Source organism: Dioscorea cayenensis, unplaced genomic scaffold (assembly GCF_009730915.1).
Source record: "Dioscorea cayenensis subsp. rotundata cultivar TDr96_F1 unplaced genomic scaffold, TDr96_F1_v2_PseudoChromosome.rev07_lg8_w22 25.fasta BLBR01001404.1, whole genome shotgun sequence".
Classification (NCBI taxonomy): Eukaryota; Viridiplantae; Streptophyta; class Magnoliopsida; order Dioscoreales; family Dioscoreaceae; genus Dioscorea; species Dioscorea cayenensis.
In genome coordinates, this window is record NW_024087795.1 from 15,318 (window position 1) to 36,028 (window position 20,711).

At 35.4% G+C, this 20,711-nt stretch overlaps 2 protein-coding genes and 1 pseudogene across 2 annotated transcripts; 1 reads left to right on the plus strand and 2 right to left on the minus strand.

Annotated features, from left to right (window-relative positions):
- The first annotated feature begins 7,982 nt into the window (after positions 1 to 7,982).
- On the plus strand, positions 7,983 to 9,701 carry LOC120256358 (annotated as a pseudogene).
- A 2,307-nt stretch (positions 9,702 to 12,008) lies between these two features.
- Positions 12,009 to 13,597, minus strand: LOC120256355 (GDP-fucose transporter 1-like). Its single transcript, XM_039264057.1, is given in 4 exon segments — positions 12,009 to 12,707; positions 12,710 to 12,898; positions 12,900 to 13,156; positions 13,275 to 13,597. Coding segments are annotated over 3 exon segments (1,101 nt in total). The 5' UTR covers positions 13,113 to 13,156; positions 13,275 to 13,597.
- Positions 13,598 to 15,981: 2,384 nt separating this feature from the next.
- On the minus strand, positions 15,982 to 16,908 carry LOC120256356. Its single transcript, XM_039264059.1, has one exon. It carries the CDS (start codon positions 16,906 to 16,908, stop codon positions 15,982 to 15,984), a length of 927 nt encoding a protein of 308 aa, XP_039119993.1.
- Between the last annotated feature and the right edge of the window lie 3,803 nt (positions 16,909 to 20,711).

Below are 20,711 nucleotides of genomic sequence, written 5' to 3' on the forward strand. Positions count from 1 at the left end.
TAGTATGAAATCATTTTAAAAAAAAAAAAAGATACAAACAAGGAAATAGTCAGCTCATGTAACAATTAAATCTATAACATATATGCATGAAAGCAATACTATACTCATCTACCTGAGTGCAATGTTCTTTGCTCTCCAAGCTTTCAACCTACTGATCTCAACTTCCTGGTTGGTTTTAACTTCTTGGATGATGCCAGCAAGCTTCCAGGATGGATCTGATCTGAATTGTTCCAGGTAATTCTGTGCTATCCACTGGGCATTGACATGCCTAATGTTGTGATCCCTACAGCAGTCATGCTCCAAGTTCCCAGCCTTTATTTGGATTGTGTTCCTATCTTTGATCATTGGGGGGCCCATAGATAAAAAGGGCAACCTCTTCTACAATAGGCTTTATACCTCTTCTTACTGTTTGGCTTGAAATTCATAACATATCTTTTTTTCATACCATAACTTTTCACAGCATCTTTGAATTGCTTAAAGCTTCTTAATTTCATGCCAATTTTAAATATGGGGTCCTTCATGCCAATTTCTTCTGTGAATTCAGCATAATGAGGCTTGGCAGGATCCAAGTCATCCTCATCTGTCGATGAGCATGACTGCAGCTCATCAGACCCAGCATAATCAGATCTAATCTCCTCAGCATCATCAGCTCCATGGTCTATAGGTGCATCTTGTACATCTAGTTCAGGTTCTGGTATAATATTGGCATCCAATCCAACCCCATCAGCCTCAGTTTCACTATTCAAAACTATACTCAGAGTCATGCAATTCACTTCCTTCTTCAACTTCTTCTTGATCCACATTCTCTTCAACATGTTCTACAAAACCAGGATTCTCTTGTCCTACTCCCTCAACCTCATAGCTAGCATTCCTTATATAACTACGCATTCCATCAGCCAGTACATTGGTGACCTTTACATATAAAGTTTTTCACCCTACTGTCATCCACATCTAGGGCCATTGCTACGGCATCCAAATCATTTTTAATTTCTGACATCCCTTCCTTATCACCCTTTGTATCTTTAAAGCCACAAAGAACAACCATCTACTACCAGTTTGAGCTCCCTAGCCATTTCAAGAAGTTCTACCCTTGACATATAGTCAACTTCACAAAAATCTACAAATCCTGCAAATCTAAAGGCATGCCAACATTCTATATCACCAACCCCATAGTACACTTGTAATGTGAAATAATCAGCATTGGCCACTGTAAACAGAAATACAGATCCAAATACATATAAAATCAGTGCAAGTTATCCTAATTTTAACACTACTATGGTATGAAGAATCAATCACACTCACAAATACAGATATATAAAAACTAAGCACTCACAAATATAGTTAATTAACAAAACAGATCATTAAATTAGCAAAGCAAACAGTTAATAAACAAAGAAAATAGTTAATCAACAAAACAGATCATTAAATTAACAAAGCTTGTGAACTAAAGGAGGGGGACCTTGTGAACTTCTAACCCTTTTTAATATCATCTATGCCAGTCTGTGGGGAATCTTATTGGGACCACTACAACATCATCCAAATAACTAAACCTACATAAGACAAAGACACTTCACTCAATCTATATTAAACACATACAAAACCAGACCATACTCACTTCCGACAACAACAAACATCATTATTGAAGATGTTGTACTATTTCAAACTTCCTTTACATCCTTTTCAATATATACAATCTTTCTACCACTCAATTGGAGGTTTAAACCCTCACCAAACCCTAGCTTTATACCCTAGCTATATACAATCCTTTAATAATTACAATGCTTTCCAACCACACATGCAACAAAAGACAAGATACTATAAAATAAACTTACAGAAATTGGGGGTTTCATCATCGAACGACCGGATCCTCCAGCATGCCATGGGGAAATTTGTGCTTGTCTGCTCTCCGCAAGTGGACAATCGTGCACTCAGAGTCTTGGTCTACCTGCACCTCTCGAATGGAGGGATAGACGGACTGCCGTGGTGGTTCTCTCCTTCCTGATTCTCGAGAAGCCACTGTTGGGCGAGAGAGAAACATAAGGGAAAGTAATGGCTTAGGGCTGACGTAAATAAAGAGCTGAGTTGGCCTTTTGACATGGCGCAGAGAGGGTGTCCAGTTGGCATGTGCCTGACGTGTCACGTCCAACGCGGATAAGTCATAGCCTTGTCAGCAGCCACGTAATATCTCCGGTGACCACGCTCATCTTAAAAATGAACGGGTACCTCGGTAAAAACTTAGTTTTTTTGATGAGCGAAAAAGAAACAAATTGAAAGTCGATCACCAAAGTGAGAAACAGGGAAAAAGTACGGTGATGTATCCAAATTTTTTTACTCGTCAATAATCCGACGTTGAGTCCGTCACCAATGTTTACAAATAGCGATGAAACTTATCCGTAGCACTTTTATTAGCAACGAAATTCACGGGAAAAATTAAAGGCGCGTAAGCTCTAGTAACAGAATAGAAACGGACTTATTTAGTTGCTATTAATCAACATTTTGTTGCTATATTATACAATTCCATTGGTATGCAATAAAAACAAGTTGAACTTCGAAGTTTCATTCCGCTCGGTAATCCGATGCTAATTCCGTTACTAATGTGTACAAATAGCAACGGAACGAATCCAGTAGAGTATTTTCATTGCCTTTTTTCTATATTCCTTGTTGTGTGAGACAACTACAGAGTTGCTAACTTCCATATTCTGTCTTGATTCAAGAGACTCATTTTCTAGATTCCATCATTGTAGGCTACTGCCTTGCGAAATTTATTATGATGATTTTTTTCTATACAAGATCTTCAAGTCCTAAAAGCACAACTTCACACATACGCTCATGATGTTAGAAGAAGTTCGATTTAATTGAGTGTGATTATCTTGCAAGTCTTGCTGTGAAACTTGTTGAAAATAGGAAGCATTTGGTATTTCCATTGGTTCGCCTTATTGAATTAGCTTTGATCTTACGGATGGCAACAACATTAGTTGAAAGATCCTTCTCGGCCATGAATATCATCAAAACGGATTTACACAATAAGATAGGAGATAATGGTTGAATGATTTGATGATATGCTATATCGAATGACAAGTTTTTTAAACAATCGATGATGAAGGGATTTTGGTTCGATTTCAAAATAAGTAAAGTCGAAGGATTCAACTCCAACCTTAAAGTGGTAGTTGTTAGTGGTATGTGTATTTTTGAATTTTTTTAAAAAATTTAATTATTATAATCTTAAGTTTGGATTAATATATTTATTTTTTATATTTATTTTTTAGGTCAAACCTAGCATGGTAGCACCCCCTTGGTTTTGTTTCTAGTTCCGCCACTGGAATACACATTATTGAACAAGTTCTAGCTAATCAACAAGTACCTTATCGTGGGGGGGAAAATAGAAACAACACAGGAAATTATGTATACATGTTCATTCGATATGTAATTCACTTATGTGATGGAGGGATGGGAAGGTACAGCTAATGATTCTCGAGTTTTTCTTGAATGCATATCTAATCTAGAAAATCATTTTCATATACTTCCAATGGAAAACTTACATATGATCTTCTTAATATTTCAAACATTTAATTAATTTTCAATTTTTCATGCTGTAGGAAGATAAATGTTGACTCTGGATACACAAATATGCATGGCTTGTTATCTCCTTACCTTGGAGAGAGGTACCATATGGAGAGAGGTAGAGGATAACAATCAACTGGTCTAGAAGAGATTTTTAACAATAGACACTTATCTCTACGTGACTATATCGAGAGGTGTTTTGGATGTTTAAAAGCTCGATTCCCTATTTTAAAAGCTATACCACTATATAGCTTGTACATGCATAGTTATATTATCATTACTTACTGCACTATGAATAACTTTATTAAGATACATAAAATAAGAGATTTAATATCCGAAGGATTTGTAAAAGATGATTTTATAACTAATAATGAGAATGAAACCTTTGAAACATCAACATTGCAAAATCACATGGAAGTTAATGTTACACCAAATCCGCTACAACAAATAACTTGTGTTAGAAATGAAATTGCAATTCAGTTATGGGAAGATTATCAACATGTATAAATTTTCTAATTTCAAATGGTTCAATTTTTAAAATATTTTTTTTTACCTATACAGTACTAGTACCATGTTATTAATTTTTTTTAATAATATAACTAAGTAAACTATATGAAAATAAATTTTTATAAAAACATATAAAAATACAAATTTGAAAATAAAATTAAGAAAAGAGTCATAATAATTTTGTACTAAGTAAATGAATTTTGAGTTTTTAGTTTTTCATAATACACAACAATTAATGTATCCATATATATTTTTGTTTTAAACAAATTGATAACATAACAAAGCAAAATCAAAACAAAATGAAAAATAAAAACAATGCCAAACAAGCGGGCATGGTAATGTGCTAATCATGTACATCAATACATAAAGCATTTAGACATTATTAGCAAGTACCTACAACAATACATTAAGGGGCTGTTTAATTACCCGTAAGTAGGTGTGATGTAATTTGATTTACAGGTAAAATGCTAACATGGGTTGTTTGGCTTACTGTGAAAGCATATATGTGGTGATTTAATTTACACAAAAGGGTTATTTTCCTGCATTTGTTTTAAAATGTTTTTTTCTTAAAGTCACCCATCTTTCACAATCGGACATCCACAGCTTCTTCACTACTCCACAATCAGGCGTCCAGATCTACCTTTCTCCTTTACAGCCCCATTCTTCTCCTCTTTGGCTTCAATCACTGTTCTCTTCTTGGCTTCAATCACCACAGAGATGCCAACACTGTTGTTCTCCTTTTCGGCTTCAATCGCCGCAGAGACGCCATCGCCGTTCTTCTCCTCTTCGCCTTTAATCATCGCAGGTCATTGATTTCCCTTGATTTTGATCCTTTTCTTTCTTCGTCTGTTCTTGTTTGTAAAATTGATGATATGATGGATTTAATGTGGTTTATGGTTAAAAGCTTGTGATTTTGCCTCTGGATTGATAGGTTGTTAAGAGAACTAGCTTTTAATATGTGTTCTGATGATGTATCTGATTGTTTGCCATGAAAAATTATGATTTTAGGAATTGGTATTTCCTGCTACATTGATGTTCTGATGATAGTCATTTGATTACTTTTTCTACCACATCAGGAATTAAAGCTTCTCTTTTTTTGTTAGTTTCTAGCATCTTAAGGTTGCGTCTTCTTTGTGAAAGATGAATTTGTGATAGCTATATTGTCTCTCTGTTTGGTTGGTTGATAATTCACATTATGTGAAATTAATTGAATTTTCATTTGCTTTTTCCCCCTCTGCCGCAATTTATTAAATTATAAGTAAGAGTTTAGATTGAATATTTGCTTATCTTGTGTTAATTTAATATCCTCTTGCTCTGGCAACGATGCATGAAAGTGAGTAGCAAGGTTCTGATCCTCACATTAAAGACACATGGGTGGTCCAAGAGGATTCTTTTAGTTTCATTAACTACAGCAATGATATTTGGAATCAATTGACCTTTTTGTTATTAGACGTTAGCAAATATGCATCAAAGTGATTAACAATTATTTAATTATCATATAGAACAAGTCTTTAAATCTTGGTGGATGCTTTTTGTTTCTATTAACTTCAGTGATAATGTTTTAGGCCAATCAACATTTCATGTTATCATGCATCATCAATTATCAGGGATTCCTTGTATATAAGCCATTTGGTCCATGTGTCTATAATTTCTGATGACTGCAGATAGATCACACATAAATATATGCTTTCTTTGATTTCAATGATTATTAAGGACATATATTACAAATTAAGTTGAGTTGTATAAGGTCATGACTTTGATTGGCTACTACAATAAGTCTGGCCTTGATTTAGCATATGACCATTTGAATGCCCAAAATAATTTGGCAACTGCTTTTATAAACAAAGATCATGACCTTCGATGCTTTTGGATGGATGGTTTCCTTAGGCAGTTGGGGCGTGATGGTGGTGTCTGAGATCGTCTACTCTTATGATCTACTTATTTTGTGTGTTTTTAAGTTTATGGATATTTATTATTTTGCTTGTTGTTTTTGTTTGGAGTTGTTGAACTATGTTATGTTTTATGAACATGTTGACAATTTAATAGTATTGGTTGTTGAATTTAGTTTGTTAAGTCTCAAACTTGTTTGATGAACATGTTGAATTATTGAATATGATTTGCTAAGTTTATATCTTGTTTTATGAACATAAAGACTTATTGAATTTGAGTTTGTTGAATTTAGATGACTTTGGTGGAATACTTGAGGAAATTTATATTCAATTTCAAGTGAGTATGCTCAAGTGATAAGTACCAATTGATGGTTGTATTAGTAAGTTAAATTCAAGTATATTGAATAAGTAATTTAAAAAAATTAAATAAAATTTAAATAAATAAAATTCATTAACTTATATCTATTTAGATAAATAAAATACATTAACTTAAATAAATAAAACAGATTTCAAATAAAAATATTAAAAGAAATTATAAATTATAAAAAAATTTTGAAAAATAGGGGTAATCTCACCACTTACTTTTACATGGTAATTCTAACTTACAACTTACATCAAACCAAACACTTGAAAAAACACGAGATTTTCGATTACATGAGCAACCAAAACAACCATGATGTAAGTGAAAATACTGAAAATTTTTAATTACATGTAATTTGACTTACATCAGAATACAGTGTAACCAAACGACCCCTAAGCCTTTATATAAGTCTCGCAATGGCGACTATAACTATCAACTTCTGATGCTTACTTCATGGCTTGTTGCTTTCTCCACGGAACAATAGGTGCAAAACCTTCTCCAAAAGTCTTGTCTTACCTCCATTAAAAAAATACATTTAATATTCTACGTTAGGTTATATTTATGTTTAAAATACAAAATAAGAAAAATAACAACAAAATCTTCTCAATATCATATATATATATTCGAGATGAAGGGCTACACTACTAAAAAAAACATGAGCATGCACAATTTTTAACAGAGTAAAAGAAGGTAAAACCTGCACATATATAAACGCTAAGATCATCCGTATACAAGCACTACTCACACTCCTAAAAATATACTTTCACCTGCGGATCAAACGTTCGTCATTTGCGAAGTGTTTTTGAAAAGACTAGAATACCAATTGACCTCTCTCAATTTCAGGATATTCGTGAAGAAAAAGTAGATATTTGAGTTACTATGAGAAAAACGTAAAAGACCAAACATTGCAAAAGCTTTTTATATAATTATTATGTTACTAATGACCAAGTGGTATATTGAGTAGCTAGATCCTCATTACAACCCTTCAGAAATACTGACAGTTCGAATCACAAATGATAGCACATTTCTGTGAGTATAAATAATGATTATCTGTGAGTGATTCCAGCACCACATGCACAGACCCCGCCCCCACTTGCTTTGCCGAGATTTGTGCACACCTCTGTATTTTTTAAATGTCTAGAAACTCATCTTGAAAAAAAAAACAATTATTATGCCATCACCATTCAAGAAGACGACCTCCACTGTGTTCCACTCCAATGTCCTCATTTCATCAATCAATTATCAACCCCACATTCATCTTCCTCCTTGAAAAGTGCCATTCCATCAAGCAATTCAAACAGATCCACTCCCTAATCATCCTTTCTGGCCTCGCTCTCTCCCCCACCCACTGCCGCCACATGCTCTCGTTCTGCTGCTCTTTGCCAACCCCGACTTGGCCTACGCCCGTCTTCTGTTTGACGAAATGCCTGTACAAGATGTTTTCCTTTCCAACACCATGATTCGCGCTTACTCCGACCACAACGATCCATCGTCGGCGTTGGCACTCTACGTTGGAATGTTAGCTAAAAGGCTTGAGACCAAACAACCACACCTTCCTTTCTTGCTCAAAGCCTTTGATGGCGAGACCACCATTGCTCATGGGGGACGAGCTTCACGCGCATGTACTCAAGTTTGGTATTTGGTCCTAATATGTTCGTGCGGTGTCAACTGATTCATATGTACGCTCTTAGCGGCCAGTCTCGTACTGCCCGTCAGATATTTGAATTAAGTCCTGACCGAGATGTGGTTATCTGGAACTCTTTGATGTCAGGTTACAATAGAAGCAGACGATTCAAAGACTCTTGCAAGCTTTTTGAAGAGATGGAAGTGGAGAATGTGAAGCCTAACTCTGTCACTATTGTTTCGGTGTTATCAGCCTGTGCCAAGTTGAAAGATCTCAAGTTTGGGTCTCGGGTTCATCTCGTTGTCAAAGAAGATGAGCCGGTGCTTCGAACTCTCGCGGTGGATAATGCATTGGTTGATATGTATGCTGCCTGTGGGGATATGAGCACTGCCTGGAGTTTGTTTGAGAACATGAAGTCTAGAGATGTCATAACTTGGACTAGCATGGTGACTGGTTTCGCTAATTCTGGGAGGGCATTGATCGAGCTAGATTTCTCTTTGATCGAATGCCACAGAAGGATTTCGTCTCATGGACAGCAATGATTAATGGTTACATTCAGGCACGTAGTTTCAAGGAAGCTCTCGCAATATTCCATGAGATGCAAGACTCAAAGATCCACCCAGATGAGTACACCATGGTCAGCTTGCTGACTGCATGTGCTCAACTTGGAGCATTAGAAGTCGGTGAATGGATTAGACTATACATGGCACGCAACAAGATCAAGATTGACATTACTGTAGCCAATGCTTTCATAGATATGTACTCAAAGTGTGGGTGCATCGAGAGAGCGATCAAGATCTTCAAGATGATGACTAAAAGAGACAAGTTCACATGGACAGCTATGATCACAGGCCTGGCAGTGAATGGATCCGGAGAAGAAGCTTTTAGATATCTTCTACCAGATGCTGAAAAACATCTACAAGACCAGATGAGATAACCTACATTGGTGTCCTCTCTGCTTGCACACATGCAGGAATGGCAGAGAAGGGAAGAGAGCTCTTCTCACGTATGATCATTGATCATGGAATCATGCCCAATGTTGCGCATTATGGATGCCTAGTAGATCTTCTAGGTCGAACAGGGCATCTAACGGAGGCATTCCAGACGATAAAGAATATGCCGATGAGACCAAATGCAACAGTATGGGGAGCTCTATTAGGGGCCTGCCGAGTCTATAAGAATGTGGAAATGGCTGAACTTGCTGCCAAACAGCTTCTCGAGTTGCAGCCTGAGAACAGTGCTGTCTATGTCCTCTTGTCTAATATATATGCAAAGTGTAACAAATGGGACGAGGTGCACAAGATGAGGGAGTTGATAATGAATAAAGGAATCAAGAAAGTACCTGGTTGTAGCTTGATTGAGATAAAAGGAACAGTGCATGAGTTTGTAGCTGGAGATAAGTCTCACCCAATGACTGAAAAGATTTACACCAAGTTAGAAGACATGAGCAAGGAGCTTAAATGTGCTGGATATGTGCCAGATACTTCAGAGGCCTTCCTGAACATCAGTGAAGAGGCAAAGGAGAGTGCAGTTTTTCAGCATAGCGAGAAATTAGCTATTGCCTTTGGACTGCTAAATTCAGAGAATGGGGTTACCATCAGAATTGTGAAGAACTTGAGAATTTGTGTAGATTGTCACAATGCAATAAAGATTATTTCAAAAGTGTATGCAAGAGAAGTGGTTGTAAGGGATCGTACCCGTTTTCACCATTTTAGACATGGGTTTTGCTCTTGCAAGGACTATTGGTAAATAACAATTAAGCTTCCTCACAACATCTTGATGTGTTTAGGCCTTACAAGAAAATAGTGCTGGGGAGTAATCTAAAGGTAATCAAAGACTAAATTAAAAACATACAAATAATAACAACTTAATACATTTCAAAAGTTTCTTGCTGCTCCCCCACTGAAAAGAAGTTCAGAAATGTTACCAGTCATAAGATAACAGGCAATCAGCACTTGCTTCTTGTACTGTATTTCATTAAAGAAAGGGCACTTAGCTAGAAAGCTTAAAGTAAATACATCGGGTGGACACTGTCAATATATCACTTGATAGAATTAAAGTGGCATATGTCTAATGTAACAAAAGTTGGCGTAAGTGCTATGACATTCCAAAAAGTGTCATGAGGTTCAGCATAAGACCAATTCCCCAAACATCTTCATCAAAAAATCCACAAAACAAGTTAATCACAGATGTGCAAGTACCTGGAGTGCTTCAAGCAGGCATGGTTAAATGATAGAAGACGAGAAGAAATAAGTACTTGTAGCATGGAATGGAAGTCAGTAATGAAAGAGCATTTCTCCAAATTAAAAATCACTGATCATAACTCCAATTAGTTACAAAATTTAAGAATGTGACAGCCACAAAAAATAGATGGAAGTTGAAGAATACATGTAGTTAGTAATTCCTTCCACCATCCATCCTGACCTCGTCATACTATTTTAAGTTGTTCAAGCTTTTACTTTGAGCAAGCAGTCAGCCATCTGCAGAGAACTTGGGATTCTTATATAGACTAATTTATCCATTTAGAATTCTTAGGAAGTTTTATGCAATTAGTGAACCCTTTGAGTTGAATTTGCAACTAGTACACATTGCAAAATAGGAAGAAGACATTGGTTTTAAACCAAAGAATCTCAATATGTCAAACTCACCTTCTTGATCCAACAAAAATAACTAATTTATATTTTATTTTGCAGGAGTGAGACAAATAAATAAAAAAAAAAATGAACCACTGGTGGAATTTAGTTAGAACTAGACAGTTAATCACTAGAAGGGATTAACAATTAAGCACTTATTCTTAAGACAAAACATGACCATCTTGGCAGTGAGTCAAATCTTGATCATTGAGAAGTAGAAAAATAATAAAAATCCTATTCTGTAAAATGTGCTCTTGTGCAAAAATAATGGACCGGAGAAGCAACACCAGCAATTTTGGACATGTCAAGTCTTAAAATAAGTAGTTAATTATCCTACATCAACAATATTATTATTTGAGACTTTCAAGGATAATAAAAACCAACAATTGGCAACTGAGAGTGTTTGCACAAAAATCCTACCAACACACCTAAAATTCCAAAGTTTTCAAAGCTTCAACCATAATACCCATCGCAACACAAATTTCAAGTGCAACACAGTTCATACTTGCCAAATCAAATACATAAACCTAAACTTGCATCAGAATTAGTATAGAGAGAATCAAATATCATTGAAAGTATTTGTCATAGCAATAAAAGAGTTACACCAACAAACAGTTTACCCATTTTGATACATAAACAGATGTACACAAATACAAAAATAGATGTTGACTTGTTATGGCAAAAGAAGAGTGGTATGAGCAGCTGAGTGCACTAGTTTTCAGTTCTATGCAAATACCTTAAGCAGTCTACTTGGAATAGAATCCATCTCATCAATAAACCTTACAATTTTAATCTAATTAAAAGTTTTCTCATGGCTATGGGTGATTTTGTTAACTCAGATAAGCAAGCTAAAGCTATTTTCTTATCACTAAAGGAATTTTTAGGAGCCTGCCTCCAAGAGAGTAGGACTGCAATACGACTCTCCAATATCTTAAATTGTATTCACCAAAATAATCACCTTAAATTTAATTGGAGCATGAACTCATTTCTAGTCTGTAATTTTCTTCTTCCGAATAGAAGATGTTGGTTCTAATAGCTAATCAATTTGTTTAAAGATTGACTGAAACATAAACCCACTCATACAGGCATCACTTTTGTTTCCCAATAAAACTTTGCATTGAAGTAAATTAAATGTTATACTGAATGATTGAATATAACAGGCCATGTTTTATAGGTAATAACTATGAACTTCTAAACTTTATCGATATTAATTCTCATAAGAAATTTTGCAGTGGTGTCAAATGAAATGCGCAAACCCATCCATTACGATCAAAGCACTGATCAAATACAATGTCATGAGGAGTTCTCAAAGAGGAGAGATTCTCATTTAACCAAATCGCAAAAAGCTTGAATCAAGTCCATATAATTGTTAAATGAAAGGAAACTAACATAGACTAATAAGCACTGATGTAAAAGCTCAGCACCAAAAAAAATTAGGCTACAACATACTGCCACCTCCTATAGAAGAACAATGCCGTGAAGTTCAAACGCTGGAGTCCCTTGCCAGATATGCTCATACCTTGTTTATTGTCTTCAATATCACTGTTGTCCATATTGTTTCCCAGCTTAGAAGCTGCAGGATCATGCTGTGGAGGCGGCCCACCCATTACAGTGACCGATTGCTGATAAAGAACTCCACCCACAAGAGTAAAAAGTAAGCAAATCAAACCAAATGGGCTTGCATGCTTATCCCAGATCAGCACGTTGATAGCAACTGTAAGAAACTTGTTGACGACACCAGTTACTGTAAATGCCGTAGCTGAAATCGCCTTTCTTGCAGCAAATCCAAAGAAACTTATGGCAAGTCCAAAAATACAAGATAAACTAACCGCAACAAAAGTACCAAAGTCCAACCAATTCTCCGAACGGGATCCAAAAGCCATAAAAACATCAGCATACTCCCCTGTCAAAATCCAGAACACAGGTGCCATCATTAGCGACAAAAGATTGTTGTAGAACACAAAGCCCCACGTATTCAAACCCAGGTTTGTAACCATGTGCTTAATGTAAACCATCTCAGTGGTGATTGTAACCAAATAAGCCACAGCCCATGAATAGGCAGTGAGTGTGAAAGCCGAGTCAGTCATCACATACCCAACCGCGCCACCAAATATAACCACAAGTGCCAAAAAAATGTGAGCTTCGAAGGACAGGGCTGTTTTCTGAATGCAGTGTCAGAAATAGCAACCAATAACGGTGTCAACGATCGGAATACAATGAAGGTATCCACATTGGCATGGCGCAGTAGGTTAGTGTTTGTGAAAAATGGCAAGGTAAAAACGGTGGCTGCAGGCAAGAACTTCTTCGCAGTTTCGAATGTAAAAAGGATCATGTTTTAAAAATCCCAGTTTTCCAAGAACCCATACACCAAGGGCTGAGGTCAAGTACTGCAGAGCAGTTAAAAGTCCAGGGAAATTGAACTTCGTGATGGCAAATTTGTTGATGACAGCGAGCAAACTAGAACACATTGCGTATCCTAAGACAAGGCTACTGGTTGCATAGTATTGCTTGGAAGCATCAAGCTTAATCGAAGGCATGACTACCAGATCACCCGATTCTAAGTTCTCTATCTACCAATTTGCTGTAAATGAAAAAAAATCAATGGATTTGAAACCCTCTACACTTGAATAATGTCAAACAAACGAATCCAAACATCACAATAAACAAAAATTACAACAATAAAACAACGAAATCCATACCTTCGACAAAATGAGGCTTCTCCAGTGGGGAGAAATCTGTGAGGATTTGCTCCAAATACGAGAAAATCGATCTTAAAACCGATTCCAAGTGAGCAACCAAGAAATCGATTGTGGAGATTCAAGGATCTGGTTCTCCGATCAAAGAAACACTAAAAATCCCAAACGGGGACAACGAAAACCCTAATCGATGGATTCATGCAATCCTCGATGAGAATGACTCTTCCGCGCTGCGTCTTCAAAACCCGTTTTTAAATGCTCGCAGACTCGTTGGGGACGCCAAGAACTACTCGTACGCCGCATACGTGGCGGCTTCTAATTGGGCCACGTCTCGCTAGGTGATGATAAATCTGGCTTCAATGAAGAGATACCAACCATTGGATTCTCAGAGAATGGTAGAGATCACCCGATGATGGATGAACTCACGGCGTGAGATGCTCTTTAACGTGCAAGCGTCTCTTTGAGGAGTTATTATTCTCCCACATCCAGCGATCAGCTGCGCTTCTTCTTGTACAGACAAAGCTCCAGTCCTCATAACTGACAGACACGTGTTTTAGTAGTTTTTCTTTTTTTAGCCCCTGTGTTCAATGTTGATTGGAAGTTTGTGATGACGTTTTATAATGGAGGGCGCACGCAAAACCTTGTTAGTGTCGGTAGGTGATGAGCTCTGTAATTGACTGAGAGAAGTCGTGAGATGAATTGATAGCGGTTGGATCACTGGCGTATCTGAAAAGTAATACTGATTTGGTAGGGCTCATCTCCCATGTGTTGTTTTGATCAATGTTTTGAAAATCGGACCGGACCACGAACCGGTTTCATATTTGGGTCATGAGTTGATCGGTCCCGACCGGATGACCCATTCCGGTTGGATCGGATGCATATATATATATATATATATATATATATATATATATATATATATATTTAAAAATAATATAAATTATAAATATTTTTGTGTGACAATTAAATAACATAATCCTATATAAGTTAATTAGAGATCAAACAAAAAAAAAAATAATCCTACATAGTTTTTCAAATATATATATATGTATATATCCATACATAAATATAAAATCCAAAATAGCACAAAAATTTTTACAAGTTAACCCCAACATCCATACATAAATATAAAATCTACCAAATCAACACCTTAGCAAAAACTTAACAAGTTAACCACAAAATCCATACGTAAATATGAAAGTCTACAACACCATAGCAAAAACTTAACTAGTTAACCACAACATCCATACATAAATAATAAATATGAAAGTCTATCAAATCAACAACATAGCAAAAAACATTTTCATCTAATTTCTTAAAAGAGATGTAATCATGCAAGCCAATTTTCTTCATCAACTCATTGGTAGTCATTCCTTGGACACCAACTATTGTATTGTCATCATCCTCAATGACCACCATATCATCTTCATTGCCACCTAAAAATCATAAGAACATTAAACATCAACGACATTAACCATTGTAAAAGTAATAGTTCAAAAACTTAATAAGATTAACCTTTAGATAAGTTGGTTGATTCTTCATCCATTCTTGGTTGCTCTTCTAACATAGATTCCAATTCATCATAATCAAGTTCTCCTTCCGGTTCCTCTTCCACCACCCAAAATTCAGTCTTATCAATGCACTCATAATCAATTAGATCACAAGATTTATCTTTTGAAGCCAACCTATGAAAAAAAAATTAAATCAATGTCATATGAAGTATTTTATGAGAGTAAAAAAAAAACACAAATATTTGTACCTATGTTGCAAACATAGGTTATAATGAACATATACTAAGTCATTGAGTCTTTGGTGCTCCAATCTATTTCTTTTCTTGGTATGTATACGTTCAAATACACTCCAATTGCGTTTGCACCCAAAAGAAGAAACAGTTTGACTAAGAATCCTAATTGCCAACTTTTGCAAATTAGGAACATCACAACCAAAGAATTTCCACCATTCATCTACAAAAATATATAGCAATACTATGTTAATATATTGAACAATCATAAAAATTAAAAAAATCAATTATATGTCATGTAAGTTAAAATAAAGTGATTTCATTCTTACCAGGAGTAGTAGTCTTGCTAGTGTTTAAAGCAAGCGGGCGAGCAAAAGTCTTTTGCCTTTCCTTAAATATTTTCATCTCTTCCATGAGTTCAGTTGGTTTAAACATTGTTTGTTGCTCAATTACATCAAGTATGCCTCGTTGAACCTCCAATTTTTGGCACAAGTTATGCTCATCAAACTGAAATGCCGGATTCAACCAATATGCCAAAACATGAATTCCAGTGCGTAAAGTCCTATTCCACCGCTCCTTGATAATGGAAGTGTAAGGCTTGTACAAATGTTTCTTCTTTTTGAACAATTCTTTAATGCCTTTCCGAGCCCTATATATTCCATCATACACATATCCCATTGCCGGCTTTTCATCAGAATCACAAATCCGTAACAAACGAATCAATGGGCCCATTATCTTCACCACTATCAAGCAATTTCTCCAAAAATTTTCATCCAAAATAATTTGCTTTACTTCTCTCCCTTTTTGCATATTAAGAAATTTTTTGAAGTTTGAAGAAACAACCAAAGCTTGTAAGTAACTTTTATGGCCATGCAAACTCTTCAATGCAATAAAAGTAGTGGCAAAGCAAGTAACTCCTGGACGAATAATTTCTGTCCAATTTGGTTGGTTTCTCAACCAATTCAAAACTCATTTATGATTGTAGATGAAAACAATTATCTTTGAAGCAAGAATGGCCAAGCTATGAATAGTAGGCATTTTAGAAATATCTTTCATAATCAAATTTATAGAATGAGCGGCACATGGAGACCAATAAATATTAACATACTTCTCTGTAATCTTTCTTCCAGCAGCCTTGTAATTTGCTCCATTATCTGTCACCATATGAACTACATTTTTAGCACCAACTATTTCAATCATTTCAGAAAAGAGATTGCACAATGGCTCTGCACTTGTAATAAAGCCTGAAGCATCAACTGACTTAATAAATGATATCCCTTTAAGAGAATATACTAGAAAATTGATCAAAGGTCTTTGTCTAGAATCTGTCCATCCATCACCCATGATTGTGCATCCTATTTCAGCCCATGTTTTTTGAAAACTATCAATAGTCAACTTTACTTGTTGCTTGCAATCTATTAACAAGTTAACTCTTAATGCATGATAACTAGGACCAGTATAACCATGGCCCATACTTGCTATCTTGTTAATTGCAACTTGAAAAAAAGGAGAACTAATAGCATTTAGTGGAATGCATGCATGATAGAACCACATCGCAATTGACATATCAGTATCATGCCATTTCTCCTTACTTTGCAAAGAAGCTTTTATATTTGGTTGGGTAGGATCGGCAATTCCATGTGTAAAATATGATTCAATGCCAGAAGAAGCTTTTCTTTTACCTTTGGGATTTGCACTCACACAATTACTACTTTTGCCTACTTGACATGAAGTGTCTTCAACATCATTAACTTCAAGTTCATCAAAACATCCTTTCTTCTCTTTGGCCCTTTGAACATTTTCTTTCAATGATCCTTGTATCAAAAACCGAACATCTGAAGGTACTCGCTTGCATGAATCAACATTGCCTTTTGATCCAGCAAGATGTTGCTTCATTCTGTTAATCCCTCCTCCTGCATTTTGTTTATGACAAAAATTGCAAACCAACACTCTTTTTCCTTGATAATTTTGAGCCTCACTTATATATCTCCATGCAATGTCTTTTTTTTGTCGAATATTTACACTAGCAGATTGCACTTCATTCGATGGTGTCTATCCCGATTCATTAATATCCATTTTGTTCGAATCTATATAAGATTTTAAAAAAAAAAAACAAATATGTTATACAGGAACATGAATGGAATGATAAATTTAAAAAACATTATCTAGGTGCATGCATTTATAAGGCTTGATAATTATAATAGCATGCATGTATAATATATATATATATAATATATTAACATTATCATGGTATATATTTAATTATACATATACAATTATAATAGCATGCATGCATTATAATATATATTTAATTATATATATAATTAAATATATATTATATATATAAGGATGATAATCTCAATGTTAGTGAAAGCCAATCTCAAAGGCCATTGTTGTCTACAACTTCATGAACTTCATTGATGCTTGCTTGTTTATTTAATTTATTGTTAAGTTAATTTATGTGAGTTTGAGATTCACTTTCATGAATTAATTGAGATTCACTTTCAACAAAACACAAACAATTGGAGCTATCAGTGAACTTTGTTATCATGCCATGTTCATATTTTATCTATCGGACATAAGGAAATAAGGAAGATATTGAAAAGCTCTACTTGAATATTAAGAATTAGAAAATTAGTATACAGATTTTGATACTCTCAAACTATGGAGATATTCAAAAATAAATAAATTATTTTAAATGGCAATCGTTATCCAAGATAAGGGAGAATACAATTATGTAAATAAATTATTTTAAGTGGCAATGGTTATCCAGGATAAGGGAGAACACAATTATGTAAATAAATTATTTTAAATGGCAATGGTTATCCAAGATAAGCGAGAACACAATTATGTAAACGGAAGTTAGACTGAGAAAATCAGTCATCTCAAGCATCATAATAAAAGAAGTGCAGCATCAACCTCATCAAGAGTGTCGTAGATGTCAAACCATAAAAGAAAATTGGTGCATAATTGTTGATTAATCCAAGCACCGGAACTCGTAGAATGGTGATGGGGAACTGTGGGACTCGCCAATGTATTACACATGTTTAACTTACAAGGATGGTAACTAGCAGAAAAATTCATGGCTAGATCCTCATTGTCAACATACTCAACTCCCGTGAACTTTATCTAGAAGTTCTTAAACAAGGTGAAGGTAATGACAAGCACATAAGCCTATTTTTTCCAGCACACTTGAATTTGTTAGGTCTCACTATATTTTATACACGTGTATATAAAATAATTATTACGTTGGTGACTGGCCCGATTTTGTCCTAATGATCTTTTTTGGCCACAAGATCTATAATAGTAACAACCATGAAAGATGACCATCATCATCATGCTTTAAGGTGCTTAGTATTTTCCTTGGAAAATAGTATATAGTTAGAATGGCATAAGAAGCAATCTTTTTTTCATTCCATCATCCAAGTAAGCAACAAAGGGACATCAATACCATCTAATGCGCAGTAAACATCAACCATCCAATGCAACTCCATCAACATCAACAATTAGCAAAAGCACATCAACAAATTCGATTGAACATTTTCAAAAATGCAAAAACTAAACATCAACCATCCAATGCAACTCCACCAAATTAATATTCAGAACCAAAAAAGATTAATTATTTCCATAAATAAAATATAAACTAAAAAAACACAAAAAAACATACCAATCTTTCAGATCTTTAACCCCCTTCCTCAGATCCACCAAATTCTTCTATCTAAAATGAAAAATCCATAACAAAAATTAGAAACAACACAAAGAAAATTGAAAAACAACCATTAAAAAAATTATAAAATAAAAAATCAAGCTTAGAATTCAGAACATTGAGAAGATAATAAGATCATGGGAAAAATGAATGAGAACACTTAACTGGAAGTTTAGAAAAACGAATGAATGAGGATGAGGGCACTCAGGGCATGAGGTTGTCGGCTACTTTGTTGTGAGTTTGGAGTCTTTGGACTCTCTTGAGTCTTGACCAAGACTAAGAGAAAAGCAGCATTCCAATTTCCAAAACAAAAAAAAAAAACAAAAAACAAATGATTCAAACAAACCTAATTCAAAAACCGGGTTTTGCCCGGTTCCGGTCCAACCGGCCGGTTCACCGGTTTTATCCGGGTTTGACTGGTTCCAAGGTTGGTCAAATATTGGCATTAAATCGGACCGGACTGTGGTCCGGTTCCCGGTTTTTTCGGTCGGACCGCCGGTCCGGTCCGTTTTCAAAACATTGGTTTTGATCCAGTGAATTGACCAATGAACGAGGCCATTGTGAAGCGTGGATGACCACCACTCGGAGATGAACCTCCTATGAATACTCACCAGGCCATATCGCTGACATGAAGGCAACTATACTTAATGATCTTGTCCTGATGAAAAATAGAATGAAAATCTAAAATCAAAATTTTATGGAATGTTGTTTAACATGGTGGTTAAACATTAGCATGTCATGTCATTAGTTTAATTTTTGGGCAAAAAGCACGCCTGCCGATTTTTAGAGGACTCAAAGCAACACGACTATGTCCTTGTACCCAATGGGCCCCAAATGTCCCGATTGTTGTGGACTGAACAATGAATGTGACGCCAGTTTTTTCATTGACGCTACTAGCATACAATCAAAAAGGTAAGATTTTTGTAATTACGGATAATATTGGTAATAAAATTGTTTTTTATAACTTGTATTTTGAAAAATGTATTATTATAAAGTGTGGATTGCTTCTAATTCTATTTTTTTATTTAATATTCTAAATTTACAACTGTTAGGTTAAGCCCCATTTAAGGGACTCATGAATAAGTATAGGTTCCACCTTACACAATTAACCACAAAAAATATATATGTATATGTATATATATATATATCAACATTGAAGTTGTTGTTGAAGTTGTGGAGTGTGAGGCGGGATCGAAATGAGAGAAACCAAAAAAAGAAAAGAAGAAAAAGTTAGGGTTTGAGTCATCGTAAGGTGATCGAGTCAGAATGGTGTCGATTTCTCCCAAATTCCAGGTGGTGAAATCTTATGAGTAGCTATCTTGATCTATTAGGTTTGATCTATTTTTGAAGACATTTGTTATCCATCATTATGTTAATGATTTTTGCTTTTTCAAGATGAGAGGCTAGGCTATTAAAAAAGGCAAGAGCGTACATAAGCCTCGGTGGAGCATGTGGGGGTGGGGTTTGTACATACATAGGCATTGGAACCACTCACACACAACCACTACTCACACTCCCAAAAAATGTGCCCTCGCCCATGATTTGAACTCTCATCGCTTGTGAAGGGTTCTAATGGGGACCTAGCTATTAATAGACAACTTAGTTGTTAGTAATGATGTATGTGTTGTTAAGAGCATATTGTTGATGTATTGATGCCCATATGGTTGTTATCCTATCTAGAGAGAACTCTTGTTAGCCCATTGTTGGCAGAGTAAAAACATTTTAAGTGGTCTTAGGGTCCCGTAATTTTTTCACCTCTTGATCTAAGAGGCTTTCCATGCTAAACCTTTCTTGCATTTATGTGTTTGATCGACTTTTTAATAGCATTTGCTTAAGATCCCTGCTTTTGTACACAAAAGTGGTAGATTTGAGTTCCAAGGAAAAACCTCGATTTTTAGGATGGTTGCTACAATAACACAAAGAGATGTGTTGATCACGAGTCGAAGTTTCTTGATTTTAGCATGATTGTTATAGTACTGCGCAAAAGGCTCAT